The sequence below is a fragment of the Crassostrea angulata genome, chromosome 6 (assembly GCF_025612915.1).
Source record: "Crassostrea angulata isolate pt1a10 chromosome 6, ASM2561291v2, whole genome shotgun sequence".
NCBI lineage: Eukaryota > Metazoa > Mollusca > Bivalvia > Ostreida > Ostreidae > Magallana > Magallana angulata.
In genome coordinates, this window is record NC_069116.1 from 50,342,292 (window position 1) to 50,363,564 (window position 21,273).

The following is a 21,273-nucleotide window of genomic DNA, read 5'->3' on the forward strand; positions in this document are numbered from 1 at the left end:
GAAACTCTTTAGAGAAAAAGTTACATTTAGTATATGAATGGTTGACGGGGAGAAGGCATGGCATCGGGGTTAGAAGAAACGCTTAGTAGGCTTTTACTGCCGGACAATAACACTATTAAACAGGTAAAATTGTGAGATTACGTGAGATGTTTATTTATAAAGCGTTTTGTATTGACTTAATCTAAGAGTTTCTTAAAATGATTTTCCACCACATCTGGAGATAACTCATCAATAAAAACGCGGGAAATTTCAGCTATGTAAGGAATGTAATGCACACAAGTTGTCGAGCAGTTCTGTAGTGTTGTTCATTATTTTTTCCCTTTCAGGCTACTCTTCAGTTGAAGGAACTGTTCAAAGATCCTAACATCGTACCAGGATTATGTCAAATTCTGGCTTCCTCCCAATCTGCTCAAGTATGAATGAATTTTCATTGAAAAATGATTGAAACATAATTTGTTGTTACTTCTTGCCCAAATTTTAATTCAGTAATTTGTTACAAGACTTAGATAGAGTAACAGTAACATGAAACTGCGGACTATTATAGTCTGTTACAGATATTTTTGCTGCATTCCCATATTTTCTTAAATTATTTGATATTTATAAATACCTCTTGGTTCAACAATGTTCATTCAAAAGTATGAAAAAATTCCAAGATTTCCCCTTTGAAATGCCCCAAGAAGGTTTCAATACACAGCTAAAAAAAAAAAGGTTTGCAGGGATTTTTTTTATTGCTAAAGAGATGAAGCATGCGTATGTTAATGTGAAAAAATTGTGCGAGGTAATCTGAGTGTCTTCAGAATGGAGAAAAGATGTCAACATTCCCCATTATAAATTCTGCAGGAAATTTGTTTTCGTTCCTGTGAATTTTTATAAGGAAAAAATGATTATGTGTGAATGGAAGTTATCTTGGAAATTTTCCCTATTCATCAATTTCAGTTGCACTTCTATCACAGGTATGTGTATTTTCATAAAAATGGTCCAAACGTGCAGCATAAATATCCTGGGACAAACTATAATTTTCATTTTGAAGTTGTCACCAACTTTCCTGAAGTCAGTACTCAGCCTGAGTATTGACCACAAATTTATGCACTTTTCTTGAAAGGAATTTAGTTTAGGAATGAGTTTAGTGATTTGAAAATTTTGGTAATGGTGGAGACTGCTATTTCTTAAATATATATAGTCATGTTAAGGAAAAATTATTATATTGATACTGTAAATAACGACTGTCCTGACGGGGATTCAAAACCCATGCCATCTGAATCTCTAGTCAGCTTAAGCCCTCTGAATCTTTAGTCAGGTGCTCCACCAGCTAAGCAATCTTATGCAGATGATTGAACTAATTTGACCACAATAAATGTGATAAAAAGGTTTTGTATTAGCCTTTAGTGGTACTATAATTAATGTTCACACTAGTAAGCATGAATTTTATCATCATAATGGATGCTCATGTATGTTGAGTTATATGATGCAAAAAACTGAGTGTGTTTTAAAGGTTATGAAATTATGGTTTGATTTAGGTGAGGCAATTAGCAGCAGTTCTTTTAAGAAGGAAAGTGCAGAAAGGTCGCCACTGGAGAGCACTGCCTGAAACTGTTTGTCAAAAGTAAGTTCAGTGTGTGTTTGATTCATGTTATAGAGGACATGATAGGAAAAACAGTCATTTTAAAAATTTTTTGAAAAGTTATTAATTTGACTTTACATTCATTTTCAGCATCAGAGAAAACATTCTTCAGTTGCTGTTGCAAGAACCAGAGTATGTGATCGTTTTATTGGTGTAATTTTGTTATTTACTTCCTCTTGGATAGGGATTCAAAATCAATTGAGAACAAGAACTTACATGGAAAGCTATAAAGATTTATGGTTTGGATGAATGTGATTTTTTTTAAATTAGGTTTATGATAAAATTATATTACTTAAATCAAATTTAGATTGAATCGATTTCTATTTTTTATTTATAGAAAATTTGTCCGGAATTCCATTGCTCAGGTGGTAGCAACTGTCGCCAAGCATGATTTACCCAAAAACCAGTGGCCACAGCTTTTCCAGTTTATTCTTCTATACACCAAAAGTCAGAACAGTGCAGAGAGAGAGGTGAGTGATCATTGGTTCGCGGTGTACTGTGGGGGTGACAAGTTCCACTGAAAATTTGAGCTTTGTAATAAAAATGAATAAATTAGCTAGACATAGATTATTGTAGATATCTCTGGGCTCATTCTCTGTGTTAATTATATGTGATACTGTAGCTAAGGCAAAGAAAACTTATTCTAAGACTTTCAAAATTGACTTGAAACTTGTCCATCATATGCTATTGAATTGTTCAAGATTTCTGAGTATTTCTGATCTGTGTTAAAAGTAGAAAACAACTGATTTTCTTAATGCAATTTTACTTTTTATGCATTGTTCATTCATCATTTATGTCAGAAAACAAATTTAACGGATCAGTTGTTCAGACAAATGGTGTCCTGTTCTGTTATTAGGTGGGTACCTTTGTCCTGTACTCGGTGGCCGCTGCAGCTGCTGAACAGTTGAAGCCCCACCTGGTGTCCATGTTACAGCTTCTGAATGAGGTCGTCCATGACTCAGAGAACCGCCAAGTCCCTTACTACGCCATCAGGTAAGTTATTATGCCATTAAGTTGCCCACTATGCCTTTAGATAGCTTACTATTCCATCGGGTAACTCAGTATGCCATTAAGTAGCTTACTATGCCATTAAGTAGCTTAATATACCATTAGGTAGCTTACTTTGTCACCAGTAAGCTACGTTTACATGTAGCTATTCTACTAGATAGCTGATTTTGCTCTCGGATAACTTTTTGATCAGGAAGCTTATTTTGCCATAAAGTTGCTATGCAGTCAAGAAGTTTATCCTGCCATCAGAAAGCTTACTATGCATATAAGGTTGCATAATATATCATCAGGTAGCTTACTATGTCATCAGGTAGTTTACAGTATCATTATGTTACTTGCTTTGTCATCAGGTAGGTTACTACATGTATGTTGTCTTGTAACTTGCTATGTCATCAGGTAGATTACTGTGTCATCATGTAACTTGCTATGTCATCAGGTAGTTGACTATGTCATCATGTAACTTGCTATGTCATCAATTAGTTTACATCTTCAGATAACTTGTCATGCCATTAGGTAGTCTTTTTTGCCATTTGGTAATGTAAATATTGTCACAATATGTTTCTTTAATGTAATGAAAATTATATTTTTGTCTTGGATACTCGATTGGACCTGTCAATGGAATGTTATTTCATGAAATATTTCTGTAATGTAACAGATGCTAGAAGTTGCCATGATCAAGGTTTTGTTGGGATGAGATTTCATGGAAAGCCAATTATCTTTTATGTACTAATATTTAAGTATTAAATGCAGTGAGTTTTGGAAAAGAGTTGCAAATATCCCTACAAGTTATGGCTTAATAGCATGGAATTTTTACTTATATGAATATTTTGAAGAATCAGTAGAAGATTGTGTTTATTGGACTTTAAGAAATTAAATGCAATGTAGAAATTAAGATGGTTCAAATGTTTGAACTTTTAATTTTGATTTTTCAGGACGATTACAGAAGTGATATTCTTCATTGGAGATGATGAAGTGGTAAGTATATTTTGATAGATCTACAATCTTTGGTACATTTTATGTGTCACAGGAATTTCATGTCAATTTTGTTGGTGTGAAAAAAGCACCTACTTCAATATTGGATGAGAATTGATTGCAAATAAAATGCATATGGTATGGTTGTTCTCAAGTACACTTTTTTCATGCAAATCACAATTGTAAGAGGAGAAAATTAGTAGATGATGTGAACAGTGAAGTTTTCAGAAAATAAGAATTATTTTGAATGACTGCAGTCATTGCACTACATTGTAAAGAAGTAAGGGAACAATTAATCAAGTATCAAAGTAAATTCCGAATTGATATTTTTGCAATTTTAAACAGCATCCCCCTCTTCATCCCTTTTATTGTGCCAATTATTATTATCCTATTTTTAACTACATTATATTTTGATATTGTTGAATAGGTTAGAGCCAACACCTTGGTATAGATAAAATCAAAAACAATCAATTCTGTCAACTTTTAAATCAAACTCTATTTTCTTGTGTATTTCTGATTTTGGTTTTTGTTGATCCTTGAATTTGATCATCCTCTAAATACATACCTATACATGTTTACGATTACCTGTTTTTGTTCGTGTTGCAGTTCACTTTTGTTTCCACTGTCTCTTAAATTTGATTGTTGACTGGTTTCATCATTTATCATTGAGCACCAATATTTGTGGATTTTATTTGTGTCAATCCAATCCACTATATCAGTTATTCAGTAAGTGTCATAATGATTATCTCAATCCATGGTCCAGTGTCATAATGATTATCTCAATCCATGGTCCAGTGTCATAATGATTACCTCAATCCATGGTCCAGTGTCATAATGATTATCTCAATCCATGGTCCAGTGTCATAATGATTATCTCAATCCATGGTCCAGTGTCATAATGATTATCTCAATCCATGGTCCAGCATCTACATTGCTCTCTCTTTTCACAAAGTGTAATTATAATGAACTTTCGTATGTGTTATTTGACAGTTTTTTCAGCTGTTTGAGTTCTAAATGCAATGCAATGCATAAACAATGAACATCAACAGTATGTTCCGTGAAAAAATCCATTGAATATTCAATAATGGCATCAATGACCTATCTCAGACTATGCTTTACTCACATTACACGTTAAAACACAGTGCAAGTATGGCCAGATAGGAGAGGGTTTTTTTTAAATGGATTTTGGCTATGGCTTGAAATAATGGTAGAACATTTGTCACAGTCTATGAATAACTTATTCTTAAAACTAGATTTTACTAAAGCTTGGAAAGTTGATGAAAGAAACCAAAATATAAGATTGAAAAACCTACATGTAGAATATGTTGTGGTCATATTTCTTCTTTTTATGGTATCTTCTGGGCAACAGCAAGAATTTGATTTTACATATACAGTGTATAAGCTTTTATTTGAAATAATTTTCTTTCAGAAATTCATTCAAAATGTGATTCCACGCATGTTACAAGTTGTTCAAGAACTTATTCCTGTAGATGAGGTAATTATGTTGTTCTTCGCACATAATGTATTGAATCTGGGTTTTTTTACTCATCATAAGATATTGGCTACAATTTCAAATAGGATATTTTTTATTTCATTAATTTCAAAATGTCAGTATGTGAATTATTGTCCGCTTTTCTTGTTATCAAAAGAAATCTTCATTATCTGTAAACTTATCCTTTGTAGGACCAAGCATGTGAGCTATTGGAGGTTTTCGACGAAATGTTGGAATGTGAAGTCTCCATTATTGTTCCTCACATTAAAACCACACTGGATTTCTGCCTTCAGGTTTGTTATCAGTAAGAACAGTCCATAAATGGCCTATATATGAAATTTACTGTCATTTAAGGGAAAGCTACATGTACTTATATAAGTAATGTATGTTTCAGAGCTAATTCAAGCCTTTGTTCTCCACATAGGTTGCTAGTCGTACTGATCTGGGTGATGGAATCAGAGTTAAAGCCATGTCTTTCGTCGCCTCTCTGATCAGATTAAAAAAGAAGGTAATATTTTTGTTTTTTTATGACTTGAATAGTTTTTTAATCTGATTTGGATTTAGAACCAGGGGAAAAAAAGCTTCCCTGGATTCCTGTTATAAAGTGTATTACAAATTTGATTGCATTAATAATTGAATTATGGATTCATTTTGCCTGAATTGCCAGAGGAAAGTATGAAACCCAAGACACATTTGAAATTTGATTGATTATGAAATGGAATCTGTCATAAATGTGACTTATCGTCATATGAATGCTGTAGAAGCAGAAATATTCGTTGATTTAATTTTGTTATTTTTGATGGCAGTATTAATCAACAAAATTTAATCCCAGACGATTTTTTAACCTCGGTGTTCATAAATACAGAGTTCATATGTGATACATTTTAGAGATTACGATTTGACAAATTAAATCTTGATGGAATTTTTTTTTTGGTTTTTAAAACAACGAAATTTTATCCCAACAAATATAAGTGCTCTTCAGTGTTGTTTTTGTTACTACACAGGTGTTCCTGATACACCAGATGGTGGAGCCTGTGCTGTCTGTGCTGTTCCCCATCATGTGTGCAGGGAGCGAGGATGATGAAGACGAGGAGGAGATAGATGACGCAGAGTGTAGGATGCCCTCCATGTATGCACCACAGGTCAGTAGTCAGAGATTAACATTTGATCAGGGTAACAGTGTTATGAGGACTTCATATTAAATATGTATATGTAATCAGTGTATCAAATTTTACTGAAGTAAATGTGTTTCATTTTTATTTGCAAATGTTTGAATTTCATTGTCTTTGCAATTTAATCAGTGCAATGTGAAGAAGATACCACATAGGTATATATAATGTGGTTCACAAACTTTCATTTTAATGTTTAGGTGATAGATACTATGGCCATCCATTTGCCCCCAGACAAGGTCATCCCTTATGTTGTAAGTATACTAATAGATTTGTCTGTTGCTGCTATTGACTCTTTGTAGACTGGTAAAAAAAAACAATTTAGTAAGAGACACACCTATGAGAGTTACTCATTGTTTATGTTTGCAGATTAAGTTGGTTGAGCCCAATATCACCAGTGAGTCGCCGTCTCACCGACGGGCCAGCTTCCTGTCCCTAGCGGTCGTTGTAGAGGGATGTGCAGATTACATCAAAAATAGGTCAGAGCCTAGCTCGAGATTTTTGAAAAAAAATATTTAAACTAAGGGAAGCTTGATATATAATTTTGTTAGAAGAAATTTTATGCTATGTAACAGTCTGTTGTTATTTTGGCAATTTAGTTTGAGAAGCCAAAATTAGCACTCCGCTGTAATAACTTACTATACAGTAATAGGTACATGTCAGTATGTTTTGAACAAGAAGTAATTTATGATAAATAGGCCGTCCAGTTTGTGTCAGGTTGATATATGATATTCAGGCTCCTATTAGCTAGTTTTTGTCTTTCAGACACTTACATGCTCTTCTACAATGTGTTGTTAAGGGTCTGAATGACCCAGATCCCACTGTCCGGAATGCTGCCCTCTTTGCACTGGGACAGTTCTGTGAACACCTACAGGTACATTGTAAATAAATCATCAAGCATAAAATCCCAGGTTACAAATTATGTCTATAAAGATTATATCTGTTACAAATGATTTTTTCATGCATTTAGGTTACATACTGTATACATGTATAATGTTTTAAAGATTGCTGTAAACGTACTTCATTTGGATATGTGTACTGTTTAGTGATTTTGACTTAAAGCAGCTTCTGTTTATTTAAGTAATTTGTTAAATGTCCTGAAACAACAAATAGAAGCATACAGAAATGCACTGTTATATCTTTAATGATTTGTGAAAATTCTTTTTCACTAAGTGTTGCACATGCTAAATATGTAAAAAAAAATTTGCAGCCAGAGATAACAACCTTTGCTTCAGAGTTGCTTCCCTTGTTATTCCAATATCTAAGTAAAGCATCACAAGAAGCAGAGAAAAATCCCAGAGGACTTACAAAGAGTTATTATGCTCTGGAGACATTCTGTGAAAACCTAGGTACAAATATATATCCAGAGTGTGCAAATTCATGTAAAGTTCTTAAATATTGTAAATCTGATATGTGAATGTACACAGAAGATCATGAATATTTTTCAGTAGACTAGTATAAAGTATAAATAAAGTATGAGGTAATTTTTGTTAACTATTTTTGCAGACAAAGACATTTTACCATATTTGCCCACATTGATGGAACATATGCTAACCACCCTGAAGTCAGCTAACAGTACCCGGGCCAAGGAGCTGGCTATCAGTGCTATAGGGGCCACTGGTTGGTGTCTAATTCATATCATCTACACCATACTTTGTTTAAGATAAGTTCTATAGGACCCTCTCATGGTTTTATCCAAAATCTTACTTAACAATATAGCCAATGGAAATACCATTAGTTCTGTAGGAAGAACTGGATGACTTGAATATTTTGATTAATACGTATTTGTTCACATATTTTTGTAAATGATCAGTAAATTGACTTCAATGTTTGCAGCAAACTCTGCCAAGAGTTTATTGAAGCCGTATTTTGCGGACATCATAGAGCAGTTTAAGCCATACCTGGCTCCCCATTCAGAGGCCGGAGGACTGTCAGAGGAGGACATGCGCAAGTTACAGATACAGACACTAGGTACAGACAAGGATACATCTACTTGTACATGTACATCAAATTATATACAAAAAGGCTAGAGAACGAAGTTAACATACAGACAGTGGTTGCACATTTTGTGTATTTATTACATTGTATTTTTAGACACTTTAAGTGTGATAGCCAGAAGTATTGGAGAGGAAACCTTTGCCCCTATTGCTAAAGAGTGTGCTGACTTTGGAATGGGTCTGCTTAACTCTGTGGATGACCCTGATCTTCGGAGATGTGTGTAAGTAAATATGAATGAATGTTAACCAAGAGAGTATCCATGTACATGTTTCTCAATTTTGATGAGTGTAGATATTGGTGTTTATACAAAGTAAAACATACTTAAAGCAAAATGCCAGGTATAAAGTATTTTGATTCATTATGTCTCCCCTTTCAAAGGGGAGACATATTGTTTTTGTCGACTTTCTTATTCTTCTTATTCTTCTTCTTCTTCTTATTCTTCTTCATCCAAATTTGTCCAAGCCGTAACTTAAATACCCTTTGACATTAAGACTTCAAACTTGGAACATAGGTAGATGGTATTGAGAAGGAGTGCACGGCACCAAAAGTTTTGACCTTGACCTATTTTGTTCTTTAAGGTCAAGCTTTTTATGAAAAATATTGTCTGGACCATAACGCAAGACTCCTTTAACATACAGACTTTAAACTTGTATCATAGATAGATGGTATATAACCTAGTTGTACCTTACCAAAAGTTTTGACCTTGACCTAGAATTTTTATTTCAAGGTCATATTAGAAAAAACTTCATTGTTCAACTCCTGAATATACTTTGACAGAAGGACTTCAAACTTTAAACAGAGAACAATAATAATACACTTAGTTGTACTATTGAATAATAATTGACCTTGACCTTGTTTTACTCAAGGTCAAATTAAGAAAAAAAATAATAAAATTTTGTCTGGGTCATAACTTTAATACCCTTTGACATTAAGACTTCATACTTAGAACATAGGTAGATGGTATTGAGAAGGAGTGCACGTACATGTAACCAAAAGTTTTGACCTTGATCTATTTTGTTCTTCAAGGTCAAGCTTTTCATAAAAAATATTGTCCGGACCATAACACAAGACTCCTTTAACACACAGACTTTAAACTTGTATCATAGATAGATGGTATATAACCTAGTTGAACCTTACCAAAATTTTTGACCTTGACCTAGAATTTTTATTTCAAGGTCATATTAGAAAAACCTTCATTGCTCAACTCCTGAATATACTTTGACAGAAGGAGTTCAAACTTTAAACAGAGAACAATAATAATACACTTAGTTGTACTATTTGATAATATTTGACCTTGACCTTGTTTTACTCAAGGTCAAATTAAGAAAAAAGAAAAAAATAATAAAATTTTGTCTGGGTCATAACTTTAATACCATTTGACATTAAGACTTCAAACTTGGAACATAGGTAGATGGTATTGAGAATGAGTGCACGCCACCAAAAGTTTTGACCTTGACCTATTTTGTTCTTCAAGGTCAAGCTTTTCATAAAAAACATTGTCCTGACCATAACACAAGACTCCTTTAACATACAGACTTTTAACTTGTATCATGGATAGATGGTATATAACTAGTTGAACCTTACCAAAAAATTTGACCTTGACCTTAAAATTTTTATTTCATTACTTCATTGTTCAACTCCTGAATATACTTTGACAGAAGGAGTTCAATCTTTAAACAAAGAACAATAATAATACACTTAGGTGTACTATTGATTTATATATGACCTTGACCATGTTTTACTCAAGGTCAAATTAAGAAAAAGATGGGTCTGGGTAACATATAGCTGACATTATTCTTTACAATCGTTAAATTTGCCCCATATTACAATCCTTGGGGAGAAGGGGAGACATGTGTTTTTTTGTAAAAAAAAAAAACAATACCCACTAGTTATGATTGTTTTCCATTTTATCAAATAAGTTTATATTTTGTTTTAGTATGAAAGGAGAATGATACTGACTTTGCTCTATGCATAAATTTATTATAAACATTTTCATTGTAACTATGTTTGATTACCTGGTACACTTGTAGTGTGTATAGCCTCTTCTTGTGTTTGTTGTAACTGTTTTATTTGTAGCTGATAGTTACCATAGTATAGACTATTTTCTTCTGGCTAGGTATGGCCTCTTTTGATGTAGGCTGTAACTGTTCTACTATTTTCTCCTCACTAGGTATGGCCTCTTTGCTGCTCTGTCTGTCATCATGAAGAATGAGATTTCTCCTTACCTGGAGGTTCTGGTCACCTTTATGATGGGCTCCCTCAAGTCAACGGAAGGAGTTCAGGTGAGAAAACTCTCTAGCCATATTTGTTTATCTGGTCAGTATATACACTTATATTTATATTGATTTTGACCTACAGTGGGTTCTGTGAACATTTGCTTAACTTTTTTACGAAATTAGACACATTACAAAGAAGATGAGGACCAAGTTGCTATCTTCAATGAAGAAGACCTATGTGATGAGGAGGACATTTCAGCAGAAGATGGAGATGATGATGAGGATGATGAAGACCAGAAAATCCAAGGGTAAGAAAAGGCTGGTTCTTTGTACTGTTTGCCCAGTAGAATTGGGTTTTCTTTAGGATGAAGTACATTCTTTATGCTCACTGTGTCTTTTAGATGTATAGCAGCAAACCCTCTCAATGAGTTGTGACTGTTAACTTCTATCTACTGTTTAGGATTGTCTTTTTCCCTGTTACCTGAAGTAGTTTAGAGTAGGATGAATTCACCTGCAGTACTTTATTAAATACGGTAAATGTAAAGAAAAAAAAAGGATTAATCTTATACATTACAGAATTAGTGTCAAGAATGAATTCTTGGATGAAAAAGAAGATGCTTGTACATCACTTGGAGAACTGGCTGGGAACACTGGGTAAATTATGAGAATCAAAATATTTACTAAACATTAACTGATTACTAACTTTTTATTCACTGAACAATTGTAAAGCCCCTGCATAGATTTTCAGTATGGTGTATCATATTTTCCCCCTTTTGTACAGAGCTGCATTCTTTCCATACTTGGAGCAGTCTTTTAAAGAGGTCTTGGAGATGATAGAATACCCAGCCCCTGGGGTGAAGAAATCGGCCATTGCAGCTGTGGGCCAGATGTGTATTTGTGTTCACAAGGCCAATCAGGAGCTGCAGTCTGCCGAGACTCAGACGGCGCTAACCAACATGCTGTCTGCTGTCGTTCTAAAGCTCCTGGCTGTAATGGGGGAAGACATTGATAGTCTGGTAGTAATGTCCGCCATTGATACCTTGTATGAAATGCTGGACAAAATCGGGCATCCTGTCATTCAGGTTCAAGGAATTTCTGATGCCATATTGACTCGAATGAAGGAGGTCTTCACACACCAGGTAAATTATTAACAATTTTTAATTGTAAACATACTACTTTTGGCTGCTTATTAATCATTTTTAGCAAATATTCAATTTCCACTAAATCAAGTTCAAAACCAAAATCATGCACATAAACATGTATATGTATGCATACATAGATTCAGAAATGAGAAAAATCAAATCTGATTTGTTGAAAAATCAATTTCTGTCCAATATTGCACATAATCAATAGTGTATTTGTAACATGTTTAAAGAAGTAAAATAAGTAAATAGTATTTCACATGACCCATAAGCTTGTTTTTTTCTGTGCCTGTTTAGCTGGCCTGTCAGGATCAGGACACAGAGGAGGATGATGAGGAGGCAGAGTTTGACGGAATGTTGATCGAGTCGGCCGGGGACGTACTACCAGCCATGGCAAAGCTCCTTGGAGGTCCAACGTTTATGCCGTTCTTTACCAGTTTCCTCACAGATCTACAGAAACGGCTGGTAATCATCAAAGTTTTAATTTCCCTGTGGGGCTAGTGACATACTGTATCAGGGATGTTATTTTTCAGCAGATCTGCTGATTTTTGTTGATTTAGAAATCAAAATGTTCACTTTAGAGATCTGTACAAAACCATTATTGAATGATTTCAACCTTTTTATCCTACGATTCACATTCCTGCTTGTGCAGACCAATTAGATTTAATTTTTCCAGATTCCCAGATGAACAAGTAGAGGATTAAAGTACAGCAAGTCTTTATTCTGTTGCAGAAAGAAACCAGCTCTGTGTCAGAGAGGTCCTTTTCAATAGGAACTATCGCTGAAATAATCCAAGCTTCAGGGAATGCTGTGGTGCCTTTTCTACAGAAGTTGTACCCTCTGTTCATGAAGTTGGTGAAGGATGCTGATGATGAAGTTTGCAGCAACGCTGTGTTTGGTTTGGGATGTCTCTGCACAAGTTGTGGAGACCATTTAACAAGGTGAATACAGTGGAGCCTCAGTTATCCGGACGTCCGGATAGGTGAAGCGTCCGGATATCTGAAATGTGTCTATTGTTGTCACGAATGATAATGTATTTGTATACAATGGCTCCCAGTGTTGATACTAGTTTTTTTGCCTTTCATACCATATAGCAACACATGCTAGAGTTAATGTTTTTAAGAGATAAAGAACTCTGTACACTGTTGTTCGCAATTTTCCAATTTTTGAAAGTGATTTGGGAAGTCAGTGTATTTATACAAGCTACTCATGAGGGTCTAGCACGTAAAAAAGGTGTGAAACTTAATTGACAGGGGTAATCTTTTGTACTGAGTAGGGTATCATCAAATTTTACCGTCCGGTTAAATGAAGCAAGATTAGTAGTAAATTAGTGTTTTGTGGTAAAAACAGACCGTCCGGATCCGGAACGCGAAATTCCGGATAAATGAGACAAAATAACGTATAAAAAATCTGTTCCCAAATAAAATCGTCCGTAAACTGAAGCGTCCGGTTATCTGGCGTCCGGATATCTGAGGCCCCACTGTACACTGTACACGTACCAATGAAATACCTGCTCATGTATATGTATTAATCCAAGATTATATTATGAAGGTTGGCTAGTATTTGATTAACATTATTGAACTTTGAACAAGTAAGAAAATTTATTATTTCCTACAAGTAGCATTTCATTGTCGTTGTAATTTATGAGTTTTTGAGTTTGTATAAATAGTTAATTTTCCTTGTAATTTAAAACATTTTACTTTTGTGTAACTGTAACCTGTGGTTCTGTATCTAGTCATTATCCTGAAATACTGAAAACATTGCATGAAGTGATGACCAAAACGTCCAATGAGCGAGTCCACGACAACGTGTGTGCAGCAACCTGTCGCATGATAATGGCCAGTAAAACATCCTTACCCCTCAACCAGGTAAGTGAAACAGTTCCTATGGTAAGTCTTGGATCCATGTATTTTCCAAATCTTGTCATTAAGTCTAGAGCATTAATTAACTTAATACATGTTTAACAGAATTGTGGATATTGTATTAATAGTAAACCTTTATGTGTTTTTGTGTACATATTAGCATTGTACATTTGGATTTTGGATTTCAGGTCTTACCATCTGTTCTACAGTGTTTGCCTCTGAAGGAAGATTTTGAGGAGAATAAGACAGTGTTTGATTGTTTATGTCAGCTGTATCTAACTGGAGAACAAGAGGTAAAATAGTCATTGAATCCAAACCTTTCTTTACAAGAACTGGGTACTGGTTTTGTTACATGATTAAGACAATATCTGGAGTGGGTTGGCTTCCTACATTTGATAAAAATTTCTGTTTGTAAATCTACATGCAAACTGTACATGTACAGTACATGTAGAAATATGCGAATGTAAATATGCCTTGATTTCTTTCAGATATTGCAACATATTCCAAGATTACTGACAGTGGTGGCTCAGGTTGTCGGCACAGATCAAGTCAAGCAAGGTTTGTAGTATCTGAACGGTACAACGTAATAACAGGGTGATGATGCACATTTGTTATTCTCTAGCAAAGGGAAAAAATATTTTAAAAGGGTTTTAGAAGTTGTAAAATCAAATTTTTAAAGAGAGGAAAACTACTTCATGGTGTTAGCAACATGCTGTCAAACCGTCTTTGGGCCTGAGAAATATTATCATGGCTGAAATACAAAAAGAAATAGTTGTGTGGACTTTAAACATAATGCAAGATTTCCATGATATTTCAAGATACTGATGTTAGAGATTTTGAAATTGAATTCTGTTGTTTCTTCTTCCCGAATAAGGGCAGGTTGGTGAAGGATGAATACATATAATGCACTGAAGACTACTACGAAGTGACAAATATGATAAATGTACATGTTAAAAACTCACAAAAGCTAAATATATATATATAGAATACATACACAGGTACATGTACATTATTTCACATGTATCTTATCAGTTCATACACGTACTACCACTGACCAAAAAATGCAAGAAAGACAAATCATAAATCTTTACATTCACATGTAATGAACTTCAACAAGTACAATTTATACAAGATCATTAAGTCTGAAATATTTTGATATTATATACAGGTATGTTTTACTCAAACAGTTGGTAGCTTGAAAATAATGAAATTTTTTAAAATTTGGTCATAAGTTTTAAGCTCTTTTGTAAAAACACATCCCTGACAAGGCAAATACATTTATGCATTTCTAAATTAACAGATACCCAGACCCTCTTGATCAACTTTGTCAAAGACCTCCATGCCAAGTTCCCGGCAGAGTTCCAGACAGTGCAAGCATCCCTCAGTCCAGACCAGACTGCCAGACTCCAGACTTGTCTGGAGTATACCAACGGTGCCTCCTGATTCTCCTCGGCAGTAGCATAGCAACAATTACTGTGCACATTGTTCACTATCTTCGTAGTGACGTTTTATTTATAAATCTTAGAATTTTGAATTTTTGGTTTGGTTGTGCATTGGAATGTTATTTCATGTTTTTAAACATAAGTGCTGAGCCATACAAACTAGTATATGTATAGATAATGCTTGTGATTTTACGGATATAGAATTTATTATGTCACTTTTACTGAACATAGAGAAAAAATACCAAATTGAAAATTACAAATGTTGTTGTACACGTACATCCATTATTATTCATTGTTTACAATAATATTGTTAACAATTAACAAAGAAATTGGCTGTGTATTTATTGTATGTAATTCTGTAACGACTCATTTAGTGCAATACCAATTATGATAATGATGTATTGGGTGTAATATTATGCATGTTTTTATAAACATTATACTAGTATGTTAGTTCATACAGTAGTCCAAGGACAGTAGTCATTTAAGATTAATCTGGATTATGATATGGGTGTATATTCAAGGGAATGGGGGATGAAAAAAATCTTAAATATTTCACAACGGAATAGTTAGATGAATATTCCTTTCCGGGACAATGATCTTTTTAAAACGTATGTACATGTATTTCCAGATGCATATACATGTATTTTATCAAAATACAAAAGCAGAACTAGATGCTTTAGCTTTAGGATGGTTCATAGAGATAGGATAAACTGTGCAGAGATTATAAGATTACTTCTAAATCATTTGCTAGTCATGGGTTGCCAACTTCAATGTGGCAGTGCTGGGATTGTTGTTTGTTTAATGTTGCTTGTTATACAGTTAAGAGTACATATAGTCAATAATTCTTTTAGAATTATGGAATAATTCATGTTACATTTAATTTACAATTCTGACGAAATGAATAGGTTTTTCAGAAAAGATCAGACATTTAAATTTGCTACAATCTGTCATTTATTAAAATATGTCAATGAAAAAGTCAAGTTTAAAGACTATCAATACAGTACCTGTACTAGGAAAATCTGTATACATGATTATTATTTTGTTTGAATGAAATCCTTTGAAGCATATTCCTACATGTTAATTGCATTTTTCAGACATGATTTTCTTATTTATATGAATATCAAATATGCATCCAAATGTCAATGTAATAAAAGCAAGCTTTGGGTACTGTGTTGCACTTTTAGTACAAAGCAATAAGATTAATCACATATTACTGGTACATGCTGCACTGAGTATTGAAGATCAACTTTTTTTACAGTATTAAACTGCTAGCATTATATGAAATTGGGTAGACATAAAGGAGCTTATAGTCAACATTGTTTCCTGTCAATGCTTCAGCATTAACATTTATGATTAAAAAAAAAAAGAAGATGTGTCTTGTTGTCTTGTTTTTATGGTTTCTTCATTTAGTGACACAAAATATAGGCATGCATATTTGCAGGAATTTTCAATTTCATCATTCTTTTGTGAACTATGTGCTGAGAATTTATACTAGTAATTTAACTGATTAATGTATACACTGAAACTTGCTGAATTATTAGACGGTATTACACACGTAATATGTGATGCCTCCAATATAGGGCAGTAGCAAACATCAGGCATTTTCAATCCTACAATATTTAGTTAAAATATATTCAAAGAAACGCAAATTACACAATTACCATGTTGAAAGTCTTTATTGTCTTTCACGACATTAAAATTTTCAGGTTTTGTTAATGGGGATATAATGGAAAATAGTTAGCCTGCAACAAAAATTATTATATGAATCCCTTTAAACAAAGAAATCCGACTTAAATTATGTTCTACAGGAATTAACACCGAATTCGAATTAAGCTTGGGTTAATGCTGTCTTCGTGCTGTTAACTGTCGCACTTCCCCGAAGCTGAGCACATATTTATATTCCAGCGGAGTAATTTTAATCCATAGTACAATGCAGGCTTGGGGTAATGCTGAATGTAATGGTAATGCATTGCAATGCATTACATGTTTTCAAAGTAATGCTAGTAATGTGTAATGCCTCAAAATTAGCATTACAAGTAATGCTAATGTAATGCATTACTTTCCAAAATCTAGTGTAATGCTGGCATTACATGGCATTACTTTGCATTACTATGCATATTTATGCATGTTCACTTTAAAAAATGTGATGAATAAATGAATAGTTGAAATTGAATTTGATTAAATTTATTTTTAAAGAAGAAAGAAATAATTCTAATTAAGAAAAAAATGTTTTAATTGTACATGTTTTATTAAAAAAGGTTTTTTAAAATTCATTTGTTTATATTACCAAAGATAACAGCACAATTTCATAACATTTATAACCCCAGGATAATCTAAGTATCAAAACAATCTATTGTTATAAGAAGTGCTAAACACCCCAATCCCCTTCCCTTCGCTATGTCACAATAGAATAGGAGACAGACATGCACCTTTAAAAGCAAAATGAATGCACTGTCCATCCACGATGAAAATCAATATCACTTCCAATATTATAACCCATTTGAAAATAATCTTACTTATTTTCTCTCTCTTTCTCTGTCTCTTTGTCTCTCCCTTGTATATTAATTACACTGTACATTAGTTTGGACTGATAGAAAATACAAGATTTATGTATTTAATCTATTGTTGCACTTAATATATCCCAAGATAAAGATCGTCAAACAGTATTTTCCAGCCCAAGCTTTGACTGCTCCTGCAAAACATTTATTTATAATTAGTATAGCCCGGAAGATGGATGCATTTAAAAGATGATCGACCCTTTGAAACGTCGATCATAAGTGCAACAGCAATCTTTTGTCTTAAAGTGTCCCCCGTAAAAAGAAATACGATTAAAATATATTAAGAAATATAACTGGGAAAAATCATCTGTTTATAAATTAATAAAATTAGGTGTCCAAAATTATAAAGATTTGTGTAATCTGGGGATATATCTATATATAGCTTTTAAAAACCGCAACATTATTTCATAAATTGTTTTTTGTTACACATGTTATCTTGTGTCTCTATTTCATATCTGATATTGCATCATGCCAAATGTCTATAAATATCATGTTACTTATGTAATATGTTGTTTATATTGCCACAATATGATTATATATTGCGCAAATAAAGAATGACTCTTGTTTATTCATTGAATTTGAACCTGATACTGAGCATGAAGCTGTAGATATGTTAAAGAGTGTTGTATATTTGAAACATTTGCAAAAACTCTTTATTAGCTTTACTTTAAAAAAAAAAGTAATGGTAATGTTAATGCATTACTTTACTCATGTAATGGTAATGTAATGCATTACTTCAAGAAAATCAAGTAATGGTAATGGTAATTTAATGCCCAAATTCATGAAGTAATGGTAATGTAATGCATTACTTTACAAAATAATTCGCCCCAAGCCTGGTACAATGTACTAGATTTGATACCCCAATCATGATATTGTAATTGTACTTACAAAAAATTGTCTATATTAGATACACTATTTTCTTTTATCTACATGCATAAATTAAAATATATTTGAACAAAAACGTTAAAGAAACTGAAAAAAACACCAAAATATACATCAACATATACCAAAGAATCAAGAAAATATTTCTAAAAAATAAGTGGAAGTTATGTACATGTGGAAACCACGACATACATTAAGGTGTACGTGGGGATTCGTTTTGGGGGTTAGAATTTTTTTCCTCCAATTTTAAATGAGTATACCCTGTCCCAAGCAAACTGTTCTAAAAAAAAAAATCAGTACCGCTTCTTTTCATTTTGATACGCATTGATGCACTGATCAGTTGATTGTAATGAAATGAATATTTGTTACTTCGTACTATATAGATCTAAATTTTGATCTTTCGACTCAGTGTATGTATATTTTGGAAAAAGTATTACTTTAATTATATAGTACGTGATTCTTCAGGAAAAGTTCGTCGGATACACATCAAGTTGTCAGGGTTTGCAATATGAAGAAATAACAAACTGAATGCTTTTGAAAAAGTTGAGATTCAGTAAAGAATTTGCAAGTGCGTGCTTACAATGTTTCAATGTAGCTACGCTACTGAAATATTTCAATATGGACATTTGTAATGCAATCATGTTAAATAGGCAGCCTAGTGGTAACGCGTAGGGCTCTTTAATTTTGTGGTCGCTGGATCGATTCCACCGGGAAGTAAACATTTTTTTCTTTTCCACTTACAGCATGATGAGAAATCAAATAATTGCTGAGGTTTTTTTTTAAATTCAATTGTTTAATTCTGAGTAAATGCACATCCAATATAAACATATTTCTTTACTAACACTATTTTATAATTTACACTCACACTCATTGCACTTCGCTGGAAGTTATCATGGTTCAGACTGATATCAACTGAGTTTATACACAGAGTTCTATACGTGTATATATACTATCGGAAAAAAGAAACTGCATTAATAAATATATGAAAAGAACATTTAAAAATTACAATGAACCAGGCTTGGGGCAAATTACATTGTAAAGTAATGCATTACATTACCATTACTTCATGAATTTGGGCATTAAATTACCATTACCATTTCTTGATTTTCTTGAAGTAATGCATTACATTACCATTACAGTAAAGTAATGCATTACCATTACCATTACTTTGTTTTAAAAAGTAAAGCTAATAAAGAGTTTTTGCAAATGTTTCAAATATAAAACACTCTTTAACATATCTACAGCTTCATGCTCAGTATCAGGTTCAAATTCAATGACTATACAAGAGTCATTCTTTATTTGCTCAATATATAATCATCTTGTGGCATTATGAACAACATATTACATAAGTAAAATGATATTTATAGACATTTGGCATGATACAATGTAGGATACGAAATAGAGACACAGAATTACATGCATAACAAAAAACAATTTATGGAATAATGTTGTGCATGGTTATCAAAAGCTAAATAGAGATATTTCCCAGATAACACAAATCTTTATATAATTTTGGACACTTAATTGTATAAATTCATAAACAGATGGTTTTCCCCAGTTATATTTCTTAAGATACGGTATTTTAATCCTATTTCTTTCTTCTGAGGACACTTTAAGACAAAAGATTGCTGTTGCACTTTATGATCGTAGTTTTAAAGGGTTCATCTTTTAACTGCATCCTGTTAGTTTGAAAATCTTCCCAGCTATACTAAATATATATAAAATGTTTTACAGGAGCAGTCGAAGCTTGGACTTAAAAGTACTGTTTGACGATCTTTATCTTAGGATATATTAAGTGCAATAATAGAAAAAATACATGAATCTTGTATTTTCTATTAGTCCAAACTAATGTACAATGTACTTAATATAAGAGAGAGAGAGAGAGAGAGAGAGAGAGAGAGAGAGAGAGAGAGAGAGAGAGAGAGAGTAAAAATATTTTCAAATGGGTTATAATACTGGAAGTGATATTGATTTTCATCATGGATGGACAGTGCATTCATTTTGCTTTTAAAGGTGCATGTCTGTCTCCTAATCTATTGGGACATAGTGAAGGGAAGGGATTGGGGTGTCATGCACTTCTTATAACAATCGATTGTTTTGATACTTAGATTATCCTGGGGGGCATAGTGTGTTGTTGACACATTTCTTATTGAAGTGCAGACTAATTGGAGTAAATTGTTTAAATGATTAAAATCTTAATAACAACACTCTTTAAAATGTTATGAAATTGTGCTGTTATATTTAGTAATATCAACAATTCAAAAATGAATCTTTAAAATCTTTTTAATAATACAATTAAAACATTTTTATCTCAATCATTATTTCTTTCTTCTTTAAAAATAAATTTAATCAAATTCTATTTCAACTATTCATTTATTCATCACATTTTTTAAAATGAACATGCATAAATAAGCATAATAATGCAAAGTAATGCCAGCTTTACACTAGATTTTGGAAAGTAATGAATTACATTACCATTACTTGTAATGCTAATTTCGTGGCATTACACATTACTAGCATTACTTTGAAAACATGTAATGCATTGCAATGCATTACCATTACATTTAGCATTACCCCAAGCCTGAACAAATTTTATTTTTTGTAATGCTGTTAACACATGTATTCGTAACAACATATCATATAACACATTAATGTCAACGTCGAATAACGTCAATTTCAGCACACTCGAAAGTCACTGTTATTTGAAATTGAATTAACAAAATTAATAACGCGTGTGACCATCATTTGCGTTCACGCATGCTTGACAGCGACGCCTCAATAATGCCACTAAAGTGTTCAGAAATGCTTGAGGGATGTTGTTCCAGATGTTGGTTAAAGCCTGCATGGCCTAAATCAGCCAATGTCACTGGCTGATTTGGTAAACGGCGTAAACGTCTTTCCATTTCATCCC

General features: G+C 33.0%; 1 protein-coding gene across 1 annotated transcript; it reads left to right on the forward strand.

The window, feature by feature from the left end:
- Nucleotides 1-16,087, forward strand: LOC128188212 (importin-4-like). Its single transcript, XM_052859126.1, has 28 exons — nt 1-123; nt 327-413; nt 1,518-1,603; nt 1,712-1,753; nt 1,959-2,091; nt 2,478-2,614; nt 3,562-3,604; nt 5,031-5,096; nt 5,285-5,386; nt 5,518-5,601; nt 6,098-6,235; nt 6,463-6,516; nt 6,632-6,741; nt 7,028-7,136; nt 7,473-7,611; nt 7,769-7,882; nt 8,099-8,233; nt 8,357-8,480; nt 10,431-10,542; nt 10,660-10,784; nt 11,053-11,130; nt 11,258-11,615; nt 11,916-12,083; nt 12,351-12,559; nt 13,354-13,486; nt 13,669-13,773; nt 13,969-14,038; nt 14,781-16,087. Exons 1-28 carry the CDS (start codon nt 58-60, stop codon nt 14,921-14,923), a joined length of 3,270 nt encoding a protein of 1,089 aa, XP_052715086.1. The 5' UTR covers nt 1-57; the 3' UTR covers nt 14,924-16,087.
- The last annotated feature ends 5,186 nt before the right edge of the window (nt 16,088-21,273 follow it).